At 41.3% G+C, this 18,289-nt stretch overlaps 1 protein-coding gene across 5 annotated transcripts in view; it reads right to left on the reverse strand.

Moving 5' to 3' along the window:
• Nucleotides 1–18,289, reverse strand: part of IQGAP2 (IQ motif containing GTPase activating protein 2) — a 589,818-nt gene that overhangs the window by 94,153 nt on the left and 477,376 nt on the right. For all 5 annotated transcript variants that reach the window (XM_030193260.1, XM_030193262.1, XM_030193259.1 and 2 more), the window contains 4 exons: nucleotides 16,803–16,872; nucleotides 11,952–12,160; nucleotides 9,561–9,704; nucleotides 7,446–7,609 (listed from right to left, as the gene is read on the reverse strand). In XM_030193260.1, the coding sequence (XP_030049120.1) occupies nucleotides 7,446–7,609; nucleotides 9,561–9,704; nucleotides 11,952–12,160; nucleotides 16,803–16,872 (587 nt within the window). The remainder of the gene's footprint in view (nucleotides 1–7,445; nucleotides 7,610–9,560; nucleotides 9,705–11,951; nucleotides 12,161–16,802; nucleotides 16,873–18,289) is intronic.

Below are 18,289 nucleotides of genomic sequence, written 5' to 3' on the forward strand. Positions count from 1 at the left end.
TCGGCTGGCAGGGGTTGGGGTCCCCCGCCAGCAAAGGTAGGCGACAGCAGGTTGGCAGTGGGGGGGGGGGGGGGTCGAGAGGGTCCCACATAGCTACGCCACTGCGCTAGACCACCATGTTGGGAGGGAGAGGTTTGATTTGCGGCCCACTGGGCCACCCTGGCTTTTTGGGCGGATGCTAGGAGGGGTTAGGGGGGCTGGAGACCCACCAGATCGCCAGCACTCCTTGAACGTGTCAGGGGAGGGGTCGGGGGGGATTGGAGGTCTGTTGGAACTCCAGTCCCTGTGTCTTTGGCTAGAGTTCGTGGTTCCTGAGGGGGGGCTTCTGCTGGGAGGGGGCTGCTAGCATGCAAATGCATGCTGGACAGGGCTCAGCATTCCTCCCTAATGGTCTTGATACCCTAACGCCAGCTCCGAGCTGGCGTAGGGTTTGCCGTGGACAGCGTGCCAATGTCTGGCGTGCTGCTTGCTGATCATTGGGGAGGAATATATTTAGAATGCATTTGCATGGTACTTGCACTAAGAGCCTGTTTAGTAAGCATTAGCATGCTAGCTGTGTTCAGAGCCAGCGAGTGTGTTGTTTCACGTACTCGGGGGCTCTGATCATGGGGCGATAGCAAATGCAGGCGCTAGTGTTTGCTTCTGATCAAATGGCCCATTAGTTAGGTTAGCTGGCCTGGGAACCTCCTTTCTTATTTTCAAGGCCAGGCCAGCTATGCAGACAGGCAACTTCCTGCTACTACTCAGCAGACCTCAGCTCCATCTCTCAGAACACCATTATGGGAGGCCTTTCCAACTTGGACGGAACAGCCCCCCCCCCCCACCCCCAAATCCCCTCTTCCCTAGGGCTGCCAAGGGAGCCCACTTTTTGAGAGGGAGATTTTAGTACACGTCCAAGCCCTGCCCACTCTACTCATGGCTCCACTGTCTAATATGCTTAAAAAAAGAATATCAGTTAAATTATAGAGAGCAATTTTGGATTTTCAAGTTAAGAACAGTAGCACCGAACGGATTAAATGCAGAACTAGAATGGAACACACTTATCTGAATCCCATACCTGTGATTGGTGGGCTTGGGTATCAGCTGTTCTATAAATCATTAAGCAATGGACACCATCTTGACGATGAAATTGTTGAGTTGGCATGTAGGGTCTGGGGCAGACTTAGGTAACTGGAGATACTTTTCTGGTAAGGCACTTTAAATAGAGCTTTTAAGACTTCAATATCTTTTTCTTTTTTTCAGGGGGGTTGATCATTGATACAGCCAGCGGATGAAACATGATTCATGTTGGACATAATATACCCCCGGAGCCGACACTTTAAAATAAGTTTTTGAACTTTAACATTTTTTTGAAGTTATTTCAATATAATCAATATGAAGATGTAATTACATATTATCACTTTATTCAGAAAAAATGAACAAAAATATTTCTGAATCAATGACGATTTGGGAATAGAACTGTGATGGAGGAAAGTTTGTATCTCCTTTCAGTTCCACTGCTGAGGTCCTATAAACCTTACTAGCATTGTATATAAACCTGGTCCTTATTCTTATTGACTGCTTTATTGCTTAGTAAGGGTTTATGATAGTCACATAATCTAGCCTTATTAGCTAAAAAAAAAAACCCATAAGAACATAAGTGTTGTTATACTGGGACAGACCAAAGGTCCATCAAGCCTAGTATCCTGTTTCCAACCGTGGCCAATCCAGGATACAAGTACCTGGCAAGATCCCAAAACAGTAAAATAAATGTTATGCTGCTGTTTATCCTAGACATAAGCAGGATAGATTTTCCCCAAGTCCATCTTAATAATGGCTTATGGACCTTTTTTTTAGGACGATATCCAAACCTTTTTTAAACCCTACTAAGCTAATGGCTTTTACCAAATTCTCTGGCAATGAATTCCACAGTTTAATTACGCATTGAGACAAGAAATATTTTCTCCGATTTGTTTTAAATTTTCTACTTAATAGATTCATCGCATTTGCCCTAGTCCTAGTTTTTTGGAAAGAGTAAACAAGCGATTCACGTCCATCCATTCCATTCCACTCATTTTATAGACCTCTATCATATCTCCCCTCAGCTGCCTTTTCTTCAAACTGAAGAGCCCTATCCACTTTAGTCTTTTCTCATAGGGAAGTCGTCCCATCCCCTTTATCATGTTCATTGCCCTTCTCTGTAACTTTTCTAATTCCACTAAATCTCTTTTAAATTGCACACAATATTTGAGGTGCGGTTGCACCATGAAGAAATACAAAGGCATTATAACATTCTCATTTTTGCATTTCATTCCTTTCCTAATACCACCCAACATTCTATTTGCTTTCTCAGCCACCGCTGCACACTGAGCAGAGGGTTTCAAAGTATAATCAACGAAGACACCTAGATCCTTTTCCTGGTCAGTGACTCCTAATGTGGAACCATGCATCATGTAGCTATAGTTTGGGATCCTCTTTCCCACATGCATCACTTTGCACTTGATCACTTTAAATGTCATCTGCCATTTGGACACCCAGTCTCCTTAGTCCTGGCACTTGGAAATGTAATATAAGATTATACACTTTTTATTGGACTATACCAATACATTTTTTGATTAGCTTTCCGAGGCCAAAGCCTCCTGCTTCAGGTCAGGACAGTATACTGCTGTTATGGTATCTTCTCCTGACCCGAAGGAAGTGTTGGTCTCTAAAATTTAGTCAAAAATGTGTTAAAATTAGTCCAATATAAAGGTATCACCTTAGTTTACATTTTGTGTTTTATTTGTATTTATTAGCCTTTATTAAACATAGCTATAACAATACTTTATCCTAAATTAAAAATACAAACATTTTTCTACCTTCGATGTCTGGCAAGTTTCTAATTGTGTTGGTCCCAGTCACTGGTTTCCTCTTTCCTTCGCCTTCTCTTAACTTTCTTGCCAGGGTTTCCTGCCCATTTGTCATTTTTCGCTCTTTTTTCTTTCAGTTTTCTTCAATTTATTTTTCTGCCTATCTGAGCAGATTTAATTCATTCTTACTATCCAGTTTTCAAGTTCCCTCTTTTTAAATCTGCCTACAGCCTTTCATCTTTCTCTCACCTTCGGCCTTCTTTGTGCCCCTTCCTCTTATTTTCCAGTCTTGCACTAACTCTATCATCTCCCCCTTTTCATCCCCAGCTTTCTTTCCAGCATCTCCCTTCTTTCATCCCCATCTTTCCATTCAGCATTTCCCCTCTCTCCTTACCCTTCCATCCAGGGTCTCCCCTCTTTCTTTACCCTTCCGTTCAGCATCTCCTTTCTTTCTCTCCTTACCCTTCCAGCCAGCATGTCTCCTTTTTCTGTCCCCATCCTTCTAGCATCTAACCTCTTTCTGTCCCCCATCAGCATCTCTCTCTCCAGCCCTTTTCCATCCATCTCTCTCTCCATCTTTCCACTCATTTTGTATCTCTACACCTTCTCCATCCAGCATCTCCCCTCTTCTATTCATCTTTTCTCATCCCCTTTCTATTCATCACCTGTCACCTCACCATCCCTCCATGCAGTGTGTTCTGTTTCCCGTGGGCTAATGCTGCTTCTTCTCCTGATGAGAAGCGGCGGCAAAGCAATAAAATGCAGATGTGGGCCTCAGTCTTCAAAGGCATGCGCAGTCAAGCTCTGCTGGTTCCCTGCCCCCTCCAATGTCAACTTTCTGTTCCATAGCAGGGGAACAGCACAACCAACAGCACATGCCTGATGACTATGGCCCCATGCCTGATTTTATTCTTTTGCCGCTGCTGCTGCTGCTTGTTGGGAGAAGTAGCGGTGGTAGGTTCAGCGGTGGCAGTGGCTCAGTAGGAGATGATCCGCCAAAGTGGGATTCTTGAAAGGTCTGCTTCCTCCTGCAAAGCACAGGGACTTTTATAGTTTTCTCCAATAGATATGGACACAGACCCATCGCTCTATTACTTCACCTTAACTTCAAAAGATACGAGAGTGATCCTGAATCCCTCTCATCTGAAAATTATGTGTAAACTGGGAGTCTTCTACACTCTAATTGTTTTCCATATTGAAATATGTTGTAAAGATCAATGAAACAAGTTCCTACTTTAATGTATTCTGAACAGTATTTTTATATAGGGAACTATAAAACACTAGCTGTCCCCACTGGGATTGATCAGCGATAGGTTAAGTACTTTGTAAGTGAGAAAAGCAAGGTTTATAGTGTGTAATAACACTGTATAAGTATGTATTTTTAACTTGTTTACGATGGTTGTTACATTTTGTTTAATGTCTTTAATGCGAGAAATGAAACAAAGAATAGGTATAGATATATGTATATAGATATACTTTTATTTGTACAAACAGAGATAGAACACACAGGAGTAGATAAATATTAAATGTTTAATATAATTTGTAGTAAGTTCTCATCTGAAGGCATTTTGTTAACATTTTTTGTTTTTCGATTTGGAGCATATATGTACAAAGACTTATTTGACCCAACTCCTGAACAGGCAACATATAATTGGCCATATGAAAAACATGGGTTTTGTAAGTTGACACCTGTGACTTTTAACGTTTGACCTTGAACCTTATTTATTGACATTCCAAAGTCTTGTTGAACTGGAAACTGCATTCTTTTGAACTGTATCTGATAGATGAAATAAGAGGAATTTTAGGTATAAAAATATGCTATCCTTTGGCACAACCTGTCAAGATTGTAGCTTCAATGACGTGTGGCGTTAAAGTTTTAAGAGCTAAACATGTGCCATTACATAGTTTTGGAGCATTTAGATTTGGAAACAGGGTATGTTAGAATGGGTGAGTGAGGGTGTGCTGAGTTGTACTGTTGAGGGGAGGTGTAAGAATGGGTGAGTGTCACTGGGGGTGTGTTACTGAGGGGGTGAGAATGTTTGAGTGGGGGTATACTACTGAGTGGGGGTATACTACTGAGGGGGGTGAGAATGAATGTGTACTACTAAGGGGATGTGAGAATGGGTGAGTGGGGGTGTACTGCTAAGGGGTGAGTGTGAGAATGAATGAGTGTGAATGAGGGTGTACTGGTTAAGAGGGTTTGAGTGGGTTTTTTCTGCTGAGGGGTGTGTGAATGGGTGAATGGGGGTGCGCTATTCTGTGGTGTGTGAGTGGGGGTGTACTGCTGTGGGGTGAGTGGGGGTGTACTGCTGTGGGGTGAGTGTGCATGGAGGTGTGCTGCTCTGGGGGGGGGGGGTGAGAACAGGTGAGTGTCAGTGGGGGTGTGGTACTGAGGGGTGAGGGTGAGTGTGTGTGTGTGGGGTGCTATTCTGGGGTGTGTGATTGGGGTTGCTAGTTGTTTCTTTAAATCTAGCAAGTGCCTGCCGTTTGGCTTTCACCATTTTCCTGTCAAAACACAGTCTTCTTTTCTAGGGCACATTGAAATTCAGTTTCTTGCCCTTTTCAAGGAGCGTTTCCTTTGGCGGGGTAGTGAATTCATGCGTACACACTTCCCAGCCTGACCCCAATACTTTCTCCCTACCTTGTTCCCACAAGTCTCTGAACCTCCCTTGTACTGAAATTGTTAGGGAAGAGGGTACAAGAGAATGAGAAAGGGACAACTGCACAGCTGCTGTCCGTGTTTCTCCCCACCAGGCTCTGAGCCCTCACTCTGTCCCAAGCAGTTTGTCGCTTAGCAACAGCAAGAAAGAAATTTCCAACCTGCAGCCTATTCATTTAATGGATGGAGGTATTGCTTCCCCTCCCCTAAGTGACCACCCAGCTTATAATCGAAAGTGATCGCCGGCCATCTTCCGACACAAATCGGGAGATGGCCGGCGAGTTCTTAAAAGCGGCGAAATCAGTATAATCGAAAGCAGCATTTTTGACAGCATCGCCGCTTTCCCCGTCGCTTCGCCAGCGAAAGTTCAAGGGGGACTGTCGGTAGATTAGCGAAGGCGGGACATGGGCGTGGCTACCAGATGGCCAGCTTTCGCCGATAATAGAAAAAAAAAGTGGCGTTAAGCAGTATTTCGCTAGCTTTACTTTGTCCTTTTATTTTCACGACCAAGCCTCAAAAAGGTGACCCAACTGACCAGATGACCACTGGAGGGAATGGGGGATGACTTCCTCATACTCCCCCCCAGTGGTCACCAATCCCCTTCCAAACTAAACAAATAAAACTAAAAACCTTTTTTGCCAGCCTCAAATGCCGTACCCACTTCCATGACAGCAGAATGTGTTGTATCCTCCGACAGCCTTTCCTTGGTTGTGATGTGGCTCTCGGATGAGTGTGACACTTTTTCTATTAGGTGCCCTGCAGAGTCACATTAGCAATGCATTGTGGTGGGTGTAGGGTACTGGGCTCTACTCCCATGGTGCTTTTCCCCCCTGCTAACTGGGTCAGAGTGTGCCCTGTTTTGTTTCCTGTTGTAGTCCATGCGGTAGTGGCCATTTTTGTAAACCAGTTTTAGTTCCCTTTCCTGTGTTACCCACGTTAGAGAACGTAGTTCTTACCTTGAATGGTGCTGAAAGAGGGCATTGTACACCATTGTGCCAGCTCTGACCTACTACTAATCTTAGTACCAGGGGACTCTTTGCCAGTGGGGCACAACCTCTGATCTGCCGTTAACTGTGAGTAAACGTGGTTATTTCAAGAAAGGACTTTTTCAGAGAGATTAGTCTTCAGGTGTGAACTGGTGTGCCAAAGTTATACAGCAGCAATAAGTCCTAGAGGCTGTATGCAGGTCCCTGGAGCAATTTTAGTGGGTGCAGTACATTTGTGCGTAGTGGGTTTGGGGGGGGGGGGGGGTTGGGGGGCTCAGCTCCCAAAGTAAGGGAGCTATGCACGTGGGAGCTTTTCTGAAGTCCACCACAGTGACCCCTAGGGTGGCTGGTTGGTGTCCTGGCATGTCAGGGGGGCCAGTGCACTAAACGTGCTGGCTCCTACCACAGCCAAATGCCTTGAATTTGGCCGGGGTTTGAGATGGCTGACATAACGTTCCATTATCGCTGAAAAACAAACCCAGCCATCTCAAACCCGGCGAACTCCACGGCATTTGGCCGGGCTAAACCATATTATCGACAAAAAATATGGCCGGCCATCTTTTTTGATAATACGGTTCTGGCCAGCTGTAGCGCCGCCGCCAACATAGATCACCGGCGACGTTCGATTATGCCCCTCCACATGAACCAAATAGCTTCAAACTACACAATAACTTCGGCAACAGCAGGTAGAATCCACATGCTGGGTTTGGTGGGCGTAGCTCTTCGGGGGCCGGAGTTCTGACACAGACAAACAAACACACGCATCTGCTTTATATATACCTAGATGTACACATACGAGGCATTGTAAAAACAGTCAATTCTCAGTGATTATTTAAAAAAAAAAGGTGCAATTTCAATGTAAAATCCATTCAATCGCCTATAAAACAAAATGGAATTAAAATAAGGAATCACTCCTCTTTAGGCGAGGAGTTTCAGAATTGAATTTAGACAACGTTATGAGCTTTCACATACTTGATCTCCTCTTGGAGGGCAGTCTCAAAGAGTTTTAGAAGCAGATATTCTTCTCGCTGATTGGAGGCATAGTTATACAGTGTAAAAATCACAGTATCCATAAATTTAGTGGATTTGTTCTGAGGCATCTGGAAAATCAGCTTAGCCAAATAAGTAGGATTAGTCTAGAAAACAAAAGAATTATAGAAGTGAAAATTCTATGTAATTACAAGAGGACGTCATAGCAATACAATTAACTAATGACATAGCCTCTGCATCCAAGCATTAGCATTGACTAAACCCTCCAACAGCCTTGCTGTTCTCTGCTCTTAGCTGACAGCTGTGCAGCTGCCTCTGGTAGATCCCACCATCTCCACTTCTACCAGCTTCCTCTGCCATTTCTTGTGTAGAATGTGACACCAAGTCCCCATAACTTCACACCTGAAGGGTAGGGGTACTGCCAGCAGCTCAGTACTGCACTGTTCAGGTTACATTTGGATTTTAGATTTAATTATTCACTTTTTCCATATCCAAGCACAAGACAAGTGACAAACAAGTGTGTATATTTTTTTAAGGTATTGATAGCAGAGCCAGGAGGAGAGTGTGGCATACTGCGTTTACCTCTATTAGTGCTAAGTCTCACAATGCAGTGATCTCACAGATCACACCACGAGACTTCAAACCCAGCACTGCTGGAGGCAAGTGCAGTGTGTACCATGCTCACCAGTGCTCCAAGGGAAGGGAGAAGAGGCAGGTGTTCCCTAAACTCTCCTCTGCATCCCCCACTCCCACTGCAGACCCATCCTGGACACATCTCCAGGATCCCATCCATTTACTTCCCTACTCTCCCTGGAGACCTCCCCTGGACACCTCCCTTCCCCTGCATCTGGACGCCCTCCCTGCAGTTCCGCATCAGACATTGTTCCTCTCCCTTCCAGATCACATCATCAACTCAGAAGCCCTTCCCAGATCTTTCCCACACTCTGTGTACTCAACATCCCTCTCCTTTGTTCCTTACAAACACACATACCCTATTTTGCACATCCCCACTACACAACTGCCCCATCCACCTTGACATGCCTCACCTATATACTTTCCCCATACATACCATCACTGTGCCCCTGAAATACACAGGCCTCTACTCCCTCAACTCTGACATCTCACCAACAGCAGACACCCTCCACCCCCTTATCATCTTAAGTATACCCTTGTCCAACATACCAAACCCACACCCACCATACTCACCTCTGGTATCCATCTACAATCTGCCCTAGATACCCCTCAATTTTATACACCTAGCCCCCCACACTCTTCTTAACACTCTTCTGGAATCCTTCAAATCTGCTGTAGAATATCCAGTCTTAAAGAAGTCCTTCCTCAAGCCTCATAGTAACATAGTAGATGACAGCAGAGAAAGACCTGTATGATCCATCCAGTCTGCCCAACAAGATAAACTCATATGTGCTACTTTATGTGTATACCCGACCTTGATTTGTATCTGCCATTTTCAGGGCACAGACCGTAGAAGTCTGCCCAGCTCTAGCCCTGCCTCCCAACCACCGACTCATGCAATCTATTGTGTAATTTCCTACTCCCTTTTGCAATGGAAGGGTCTCAAAAGGCTATCCATCACCAGATTCTCAACATTGTACTTGGAATTCTTAATTAAAAACATGAGCTCAAACTTTCTTCATTTTAGGCTAGACTGGGCTAGAAGCAATGTAGAGCTGATAAGTTCTAGGGATATTCGGTATGTATGGGCACCTGAAAAGTTCAAGTATATGCAAATTGCTTGCATGCACACTGATCTATTAATGTGTGTATAATCGATTTGTGTACACAAAAATGTTCTTGTGCATACTATATACACAAAAAGCATGGATATGTGAAAAAACACAAACATTGCAACATCTTCATTTAAAATGAACCAAAAATGTTTTTAGCTATGCACACCTATAAGCTAATGCATTCCACTGGAGACACCTGTAGGTGATAGGAAAATAGAATGGGGGGGGGGGGAGGCGCTTTAAGAGGAACAGATATTTTAGCTAAAACGCTTACTCTGATTTGCTGAGGGATGTGAATGAAGACCCTAATTTACCACAAAGAAAGGACCCGACTCATATTGTAGCTTACCTGTAAAAGATAGAAGAGATGCTGATAGGCTTCCAGTTTTTTCCTTTTCTCTTTGCTCAGACCCTTGATGCCCTGACGTTCACCAATCACCATTTCTTCTGTTTGACCTTTGCTTTTCAGCTTCTTGCTGTGGGATACCACATCCTGCAGAGGGAATCCACATTTTGGGCAAGTATTTTAAACATTTATTATCTAACCAAGGAAGAGCATGTGCCACATTGCAGCCTGCTGGCATTCAAACCAATAATTCAGTTTTAAAAAATTATTAGTATTTTAAATGTACAAAAGAGTGCACACATGTAATCTACAATACTGACATAAAATATTGCTGTTGGAAACTGTGGTCTCTAGAATATTGATTTTTTCTGTGGAGTAGTCAATTTTGAATTTGATTGTAGGAAGGCATGTATTGAAAGAACTGTAAAACTGTTTGAGAGCCGCAGTCCAAAATCATAAATATGTCATCAATATGCTGGAAGTATTTTAGGGGTTTAGTTTGATATGTACTCAAAATGTCTCTTCCAGTTCTGCTATGAAGGTTAGCATATTGTGATGCCATCCTGGTGCTCATAGCAGTGCCCATGACTTGCAGGTAGATTAGATATTGTTAAAGTGAAAATAGTTCTAATTTCCATCAGCAATGGCTATAAAAAAACGTCTATATACAAGAAACCTACGGACTGATGCAGCTACCTCCATAACTCCAGCTTCCACCCTTCACATACAAAAAAAAAAAAAATCTATTATACAAAACCAAGCCACATGATATCATCTGCTCTGACCCAAGAGACAGAGATAAACACCTCAAAATTGTGACTGAATACTTCAAAGAAAAAGGCTACAATCCCAAAATAATCTCCAAGAACATTGCCTCCTCCCTTAAAATACCGAGAGAAAACCTATTGAAGTACAAGGAAAAGAAAGCCATAGAGAGAATCCCCCTTGTAGTGACATACAATTCAGAATTAGAAAAACAGAGAAAAAAAAAATCAAAAGATCTACAGCCACTACTCCAGGTGGATGAATTAATTAAAGAGATATTCCCAGCCCCACCAGTGCTGGCCTTCCGACAGTTACTAATTTAAAACACAAATTAGTGAAAAGCAAGCTTTCAATACAATCTCAAAAAGAAGAGCATGGCACACGTCCCTACAATATACCAAGTTGCAAAACTGTACCAATACATTTCACAGGATCCCACAATCACTAACATGGGAAAAACATTCTGCATAAGAGAATCCTTCCCATGCTCATTTTCATTGAATGCAAGAAGTGTGAAGAAGGGTGTTATATTGGAGAAAAAAGCCAGATGCTAAAGACAAGATTCAATCTACACAGATATCATATTAAGCATGACAATGCCAACCAGGATGTCACCTCTATGGGACAGCACTTTACAAAACCAGAACACTGCATGAACGATTTTATGGTGAGAATATTAAAAGGGAACTTTAAGACAATATAGGAACGTAAGACCTTTGAAGTCAAAATGATGAAATGTTTTGACACAAACCAGACAAGACAAAGATCTGGGTTTTCTATCCCATTATAAACCATACAGTTCTACTGTTTTGTCATCATCTTATTTTCTTTTCTATGTTTTGTTTTATTACCTTTAAAATTAGAGTAAGGCAGCTACCACACCACTTAGACCTTTTAGAAAGTTGCCATTTTATAAAATTGTCCTCTATATGGCAATAGTTTAATCCCCTTGATAACAGCCTTTAGCTTATAAAGCAGGATACCACTTGACTGTTCAGAGTTCATAGAATGGGAAATACATTTAATAATGTAGAAGCATCAGACACAGGCAGTGGAATGAGCTAAGCCATGGAAGCCAAGACTCTACTAATTTTTTTTTTAACCCCAGACAGCATCAACAACCACAGATATCTTTTAAAGGGGGGAGGGGCTGGGACAACACTTGGTTTGTTTCACCCTCCCAAGCAAAATTGAGTTCCTTTGCCCCTGCCAGATTTTGGACATACATCTCCTGGCTCCACTGGGGTTCCTCATCCAGAGGAATAGACAGTAGTGGAAAGCAGATCTTTACCTTCTCATTATTCCATACCTATACAAATGGGCCCTGTTGGATTGGAAACTAGGAGAGAGGGGTTCAAATACTGTTTCTGCCATTGTCATGATGCTTCTCAAAGTTACAAGGAATATTTCCCACCATCTCAGACACCCATTTACCCAAGTTCTTGTTAACTCTCTCACTGCCAACTCATACACTGAGGGGGTTCACTCTGGATGTCCCTCTTGTCTATCCCTGTTGCAGCCCTAAACTACATAATTTGTTGTGCAGCTCCTTGGTGTTTGAGCACTATACAAAGTACAAAAATAACCACTTCCTCTGCTGCAGCATCTGCTAGACCAGGAATCACTCACTTGCAGTGTGATCCTATTTTTCACCAGCAGCCCAATCTTAATGTCCATCAGATTCAGATCCTTCTCCAGTTGCTGATTGGATCGGATTTTGGTGACTACCTCCTCTCTCAGCCTAGTCACCTCCAACTCCTCTTGGAAGTCCAGGTCGCTTTGATCCAGGAGGTAAACAAATTTACGCACAACATTCAAGGGTGGATTTTCAGAGCTAACTGCAGGAGAGACAGATGGTGAGCCCCTTATACAGAACAGTCAGCCTTAACCAAGAAATGGTACATGCAGACTATTTTGGGCCTTATTCTATAAAGGTTTTGCTCCTAAATTTGTGCTCCTAAATTTATGTTCCTAATTTAGGGCCTATTATGCTCATAGAGTTAGCATATATTTAGGAGAAAAAATTACGCTCCTAAATTTATTAGCGTAAATTTAGAAGCATAAATTATGCTCAAATTTAGGAGTGTAAATTTAGGAGCATATCTTTTACAGAATCAGGCCCTTTATGTCTTTCACAATGAAGGTGCAATGTTTTTACTGGCATAAAGCCCATAAAAATAAGACTATGTCAGATACAGTGCACTAAAAGAAAAATCAGGGATAACAGTAAGTAGGCATCATATATAGGATACAGAAGCATCAACCGATTTATACTACTATTACTAATCATTTCTATAGCACTATTGTTCTATAGAGGACCAAAGTCTCCGCTTATTGAGAGTTGTTCCATATTTTTCTGCAATGACAAATTCAAACTTCTGATGTTGCATTACTGAGTTCCACCAGAAATAAACATTCAATAAGTTAGCTGATTTCCAGTTGGATAGCACAAGCCTCTGCGTGATTGTAAGGAGAATGTCCAAAAGGTTTGCTTGTGTATCAGATAAGCTAAGTTGAGAAGAGGAATTTAAAAGCTATAATAGATGGTGATAATTCTGTATCAATGTGAAAGAGTTCCTGAATTATATTCCAAATATTTTTCCAAAAGTTTAAAGTTTGCTCACACTCATATAGCATATGAAGTAGGGTACCAGTGCACTGAGAACAGTTCCAACATTTATCTGATGACAGGAGACCAGCCACAGAGAGATGGCGTGGAGTCAATGATACTTTATGATATAGGAAGTGCATAGATTGAAGAGAGGAAGCTGAGGTCAAAGGTCATATAGTTTTAGACCAAAACCGTAACCACTGGTCTTCAATAAGAACACAACCTATATCCGACTGCCATACTTGCTGGAGACCTGTGACTTCTGGAAATAAGATTTAAAAAAATTCTTTATAAATACGAGATGATGTATGTCCGTTAGTTAATAATGAATGTGCAGTAGAATATAATGAAAGAGAAGTTGTCATTAATATGGAGAGAAAGGAATGTGCAGATAAACAGCAAGTAAGTTGTAACCATTTATTTAAAAAAAGGAAGCAGGTAGAGAAAATTTAGCTTGAAGTGTGTCAAATGATCAGGTGCTTTCAGATAACACATCGGAGATAGTATAAAATACCTTGTCAATCCACTCCTTCCAATAGAAAGGAATCTTATTAATTCTAATGTGTGGATTATACCATAGTGACATGTTTGTTGAAGGAGTTATTGGATAAGTTTGTAACTTATCAAATGCATTTAAACATTCAATAGTGAAATTTAAAACTGGATTGAGTTTATCAGAAGGAAATGAGGAGGCAGAGAGCAGTAAGTGGGGTTTAAAAGAAGAAATTAATGTTTCTTCCAAAAGTAGCCAAATTGGTTTATATGTGGGATCATGATGAAACCAAGTGCAGCCTTGCTGTGAAATAAAGGACTTGTGGTAAGTGAAGAAATCCGGGAATAGTACTCCCCAAGATTATTAGCTTTAAGTTTTTTTAAAAAAAGCAATTTTAGGCTGTTTAAGTTTCCCTAAAAAGGAGGAGAGGAGTTTATCTACTTGAGAGTAGAATGAGGAGGAGAAAAGGACAGGTACCATACCCATGATATAATTTATCTTAGGAGAAATCATAATTTTGATGGTTTTGAGGTGACTCCACCAGGAGAGGTAGAATGGGTGCCAGGACAATAGTAAAGCTTTAAGAAAATTAAGAATGTTATCACTATTAAATTGTATAGTATCTTTAAGGTGAGTATATAGATCTATTCCAAGATATCTAATTTTGGAGGAGACCCAAATCAGATTAAAAGGTTTTACAATTTCAGTGTGAGCATAAAGGTTGAGGTCATGTTTTTGTAATATGTTGGTTAACCCTATATCCAGAGAATTGAGAAAATGTGGTGATCAATTGAAATAATTCTGTATAGACTCAGTAGGATTAGATAAAAATATAATATCATCTGCATATGCAGTACATTTTATCTCAAGAAGGTTATGAGTAATACCAGATATACTGTATATGAATGAGATCTAATAGCAATTAGTAGGGGTTCCAGGGCAATATTAAACAGATACAGGGAAAGAGGGCAAACTTGTCTAGTTCCTCGGTGAAGGGCGAATGATTTAGAAAGGAGATTGTTAGTGAGTAACTTGCAACTGGGTTTGAATACAAAACTTTGATTTTTTTGGATTGGATAAGAACAACCAAACCATGCCAAGATGGACGTTTCACCACAACAGGTCTAGGGTGTTGAGCACCTTGTGTAAGTCTAGATGGTGTTCTGTGAGCGCGCTCAAATTGTAGAGGAAAATCAGTGGTGAAATGTAGTACTTCAGGAAGCCACGAGGTAGGAAACTGTATTATATTTGCTCCTTCAGTGCTTTCTCTTGGTCCAAAGAGTCTGATATTATTTCATCTGTTGGGATTAGAAAGGTCTTCTATTTGGAGTTCCAGTTTGCGAATACATTGGGTTGTCTGATCCCGGTGTTGTGCTAGAGAAAGAGTCATTTGATCTGCTCGCAATTCCAGAGATTCCACTCGGACTTGAAAAGCAGAAAGTGAAGCTGTGATTGTAATTTCTAGTTTTAAATCATGTGTGTTTTGAAAATGCTCAGTGGTAAGGTCTTTTAGATCATGAATTTCATCCATCATAAGGTCTGCTGAAGTAAAAGAGGCCTTCCCGGAGGATTTCTATGGTGAAGGAGGATCTTGCTTACTTCGTTTAGATCCAGATTGTAGAAGGGTAGCAGAGTCCCCCTTTGGTTGGTTTTGACATTGACATATTTAGTGTAGGTTTATAATGAAGGTTTTCAAAAAAAATGCTTAATTTGCTAAAGTTAACAATCTGTTTGGAACGATTTTCTAGATGAAGGAGAGGAGAGAGTTTCAAATATCCATGCTTGCCAGTGGTGTCTCAACAGCACCCTCAAAAAACTTATTTTTACAAAAGCCTTTTATTCTTTTGCGGTGACCTCCTATTGCTGAGGATCTGGTTAGGGGCTGAGATGCAGCTGACCTTCTATATCTAATTATATTCTTTCACTTTTATTTTCTTCTATGAACATTGTAACTTTGCTTCTCCATGTTTTATTATACATTGGAAAGTCGAATGTAATGTAAAGTGCTTAAATATTTTAGAATAGGTGGCATGTCAAATTTAAAATAAGCTTGAAACTTGAAATGACATCTGTGGTTACTACATAATACACCTGAATTGTTTGTTCTATAAACAAACTGATAAAAACTTAAATGCTGGATTACTATATTAATTGCAATTTTAAAAATTAACACTTCTCCTGCAAATTATTTTTATTCCACCAAAGCTTGCAAAAACTTTTGTGGCTAAGACATACCATGTGGCAAAATCACATCAGAGTTAACGAGATAAGGATATATAAAAATTTGAAGTGATGCAAATTTATTGTCTGCTGTTGGCCTGCAAGTAGCAATGAAGAGATTCTGCTTTCCTTCTGGCCCATGAGCAGTGTAGTACCTAGAATGACTGGGGAACCATTTAGGTGTTTCAGGAAATAAAATGGGGTAGGGCTGCAAGTTAATCGCAGCGAACTACATGATCAATGCATTAATCGCGATTAAAGTATTTAAGCACATTGCAGCATATCCTGTCTCCTCCAAACATCTTTTCTGCTCTCTTCCACTCCTGACCGCTGTCCTCAGCATGGTCCAGAATCTTTCCCTCCAACCAGGATTCAACCTCACCTCCTGCATGTCAGCCTACCTTAAAAATGGTCTTCTGTTGGTCCTCAGCAGCAGAAGTAGTGGTGCACATATGTTGCCTGCGGTCTGTTCCAAAGCTTTTGCTCTGGCCCATTCTGACTCCTCTGATATCACTTCTGGCTTTTGCATGGGTGGGATGGATCAAAGGGAAAGCTTTGGATCTGGCCGCAGGTAGTCACTGCCAGGGACAAACAGAAGACCACCTTGAAGGAAGAACTGGGGGAGGGAGAGGGGAATTGAGAGGGGACAGATGCTGAACCCAGAGTAGGGGGAGTGGAGTGAGCTGCAGACCTGCAAGCAGAACTGGAGGGGTTACCAGTGGAAGCTATTGCAAAAGCAGTAAGCTCCAGCTGACACGAAAAGAACTTTGTGTTGATCACTACCAAGTTTGTGTTGCTAATCATGAGGGTGAAGGGGAGGGAGGGAGCAATGGTGAACAACAGGAGGGAGGGGGAGAGAAAGAAAGAAAGAAAGAGAGAATGGACTTGGGGGAAGAGGAAAGGGAGGGAAAGAAAAGAAAGGAAGATATGTTGGATCTGGGGGTGGGTGGAAGGGAGATTCTCAGTCCTTCAATTGCGTCTAAAATTTTTAATTGCGCAACTTAGCACGATTACAATTTTTAATCCAAATGCAGCTCTAAAATGGGGCAGTACACACAAAAATGCAAAACTTAATGTTAGATAAGTTAGGAGGATGTTAGTGAGGGAAATGTATTTTTATAGCTCCCAATCAATACATCTGTCCATGGATACTTACTCAGTGTCCTGTAATCCTCCCTGGCTTTGTTCGCTTTCAGAAATGCTTGTATTGTTACAATTTCTTCATTCTGTAGGAGAGCAGAAAACTCATTAACTAGATAGAGACTATCCTGTGATGAGAAATATAACCAGCAGAAAAAAAAAGGAGGTAATACCAACTCTGTACAGGCCATTGGTGAGATGCCATTTGGAATATTGTGCCCTGTCCAGCAGGCTATGTCTCCAAGCAGATAAAGACAGGGCCGAAACAGCCCAGAGAAAGGCTACCAAAATGACGTAGAATCCATATTACAATCCTTATGCAGTAACACTTAATGACTTCAATATGTTTACCCAAATGAAGGAAAAGGAACATGACATCCAGACATCTCAAAGTTATGAGATACGAGCAAGAAGCAAATGTGTTTCTATGGAATTATGCTCCACACAACAGTTGTTCTCAAACTTGTCCTGAGGGACCACCAGCCGGTTGAGTTTTCAGGATATTCCTAATGGTTATGCACAAGACAGATTAGCATGCTTGTCTAGAACAAGAGATTATGGTACATGCTTGAAAGGAAGAAACAATTGGAAAGACGTTACAGAAAGGTAGTGGATACGTAAAACAGCTTCCCAGAAAGGGTGGTGGAGGCAACTAAATTTGTGAAGGGCTCTGTGGGATAAGCAGAGGACCTTTAGTTATTTAAAAAAAAAAAAAAAAAAAAGCTAGGGATCAAAGCGTTTTGTTGTATGTAACAGGTAATAAACTTGGCTTAGGTTCCTTAACTTCTATCTTATTTTCTGCCTCTGATCATTCTATTTTCAACACATTTTTCATTCCTTCAGAGCTCTATCCTCTGAGTACAGACACCCAGCTGTCCTATTCACCTTTACCCTTCCATATTCTCTGGGAGCAGTTAGGAATGTACAGAATTCTATGAAAGGTTCAGAAGGAATCCAAACACTGTCTTAAATGGAACCATGCCCACTTACTTGGTCATCATATGCCTGCCTGGAACATAGTTACTTGAAAATATTTTATGGAACTATTGCAAATGCCATCTAGAAATGCCTCCCAACCCTACCCATTGTGAAAGTTTTCTACTTGCTATTAAAGAAATGGGGAAAAAGGTCATAGTGAAATAATACATGTGGAAAATGGCTGTAATAAAATTGCATGGGGGTATATGTACATAAAAAGTAGGTACACAATCAGAGCACCTACTTTTACAAAGTGTAAAAAATAATTTGTGAACCGCTGAGCAAAAAGGTACCAAATATGGGGTATGTGACTTACTTATACCACAAGATAGAGGGATATCAACTGCATAATCCCACTAAATTCCAGCCGTAGGTATAGACTAACTACATCTTTAAAAAAAAAAAAAATGAGAAAAATTAACCACTGAAATCACAAACTCCAACTTTAGGTACCTTTCACATATTTGCAGTTTTTAGGCAAAAAACATCAAAGTTGTGAAAAAAAATTTATTTGTCCCATTCTAC

The sequence above is a fragment of the Microcaecilia unicolor genome, chromosome 2 (assembly GCF_901765095.1).
Source record: "Microcaecilia unicolor chromosome 2, aMicUni1.1, whole genome shotgun sequence".
In the NCBI taxonomy this organism is placed as follows: domain Eukaryota; kingdom Metazoa; phylum Chordata; class Amphibia; order Gymnophiona; family Siphonopidae; genus Microcaecilia; species Microcaecilia unicolor.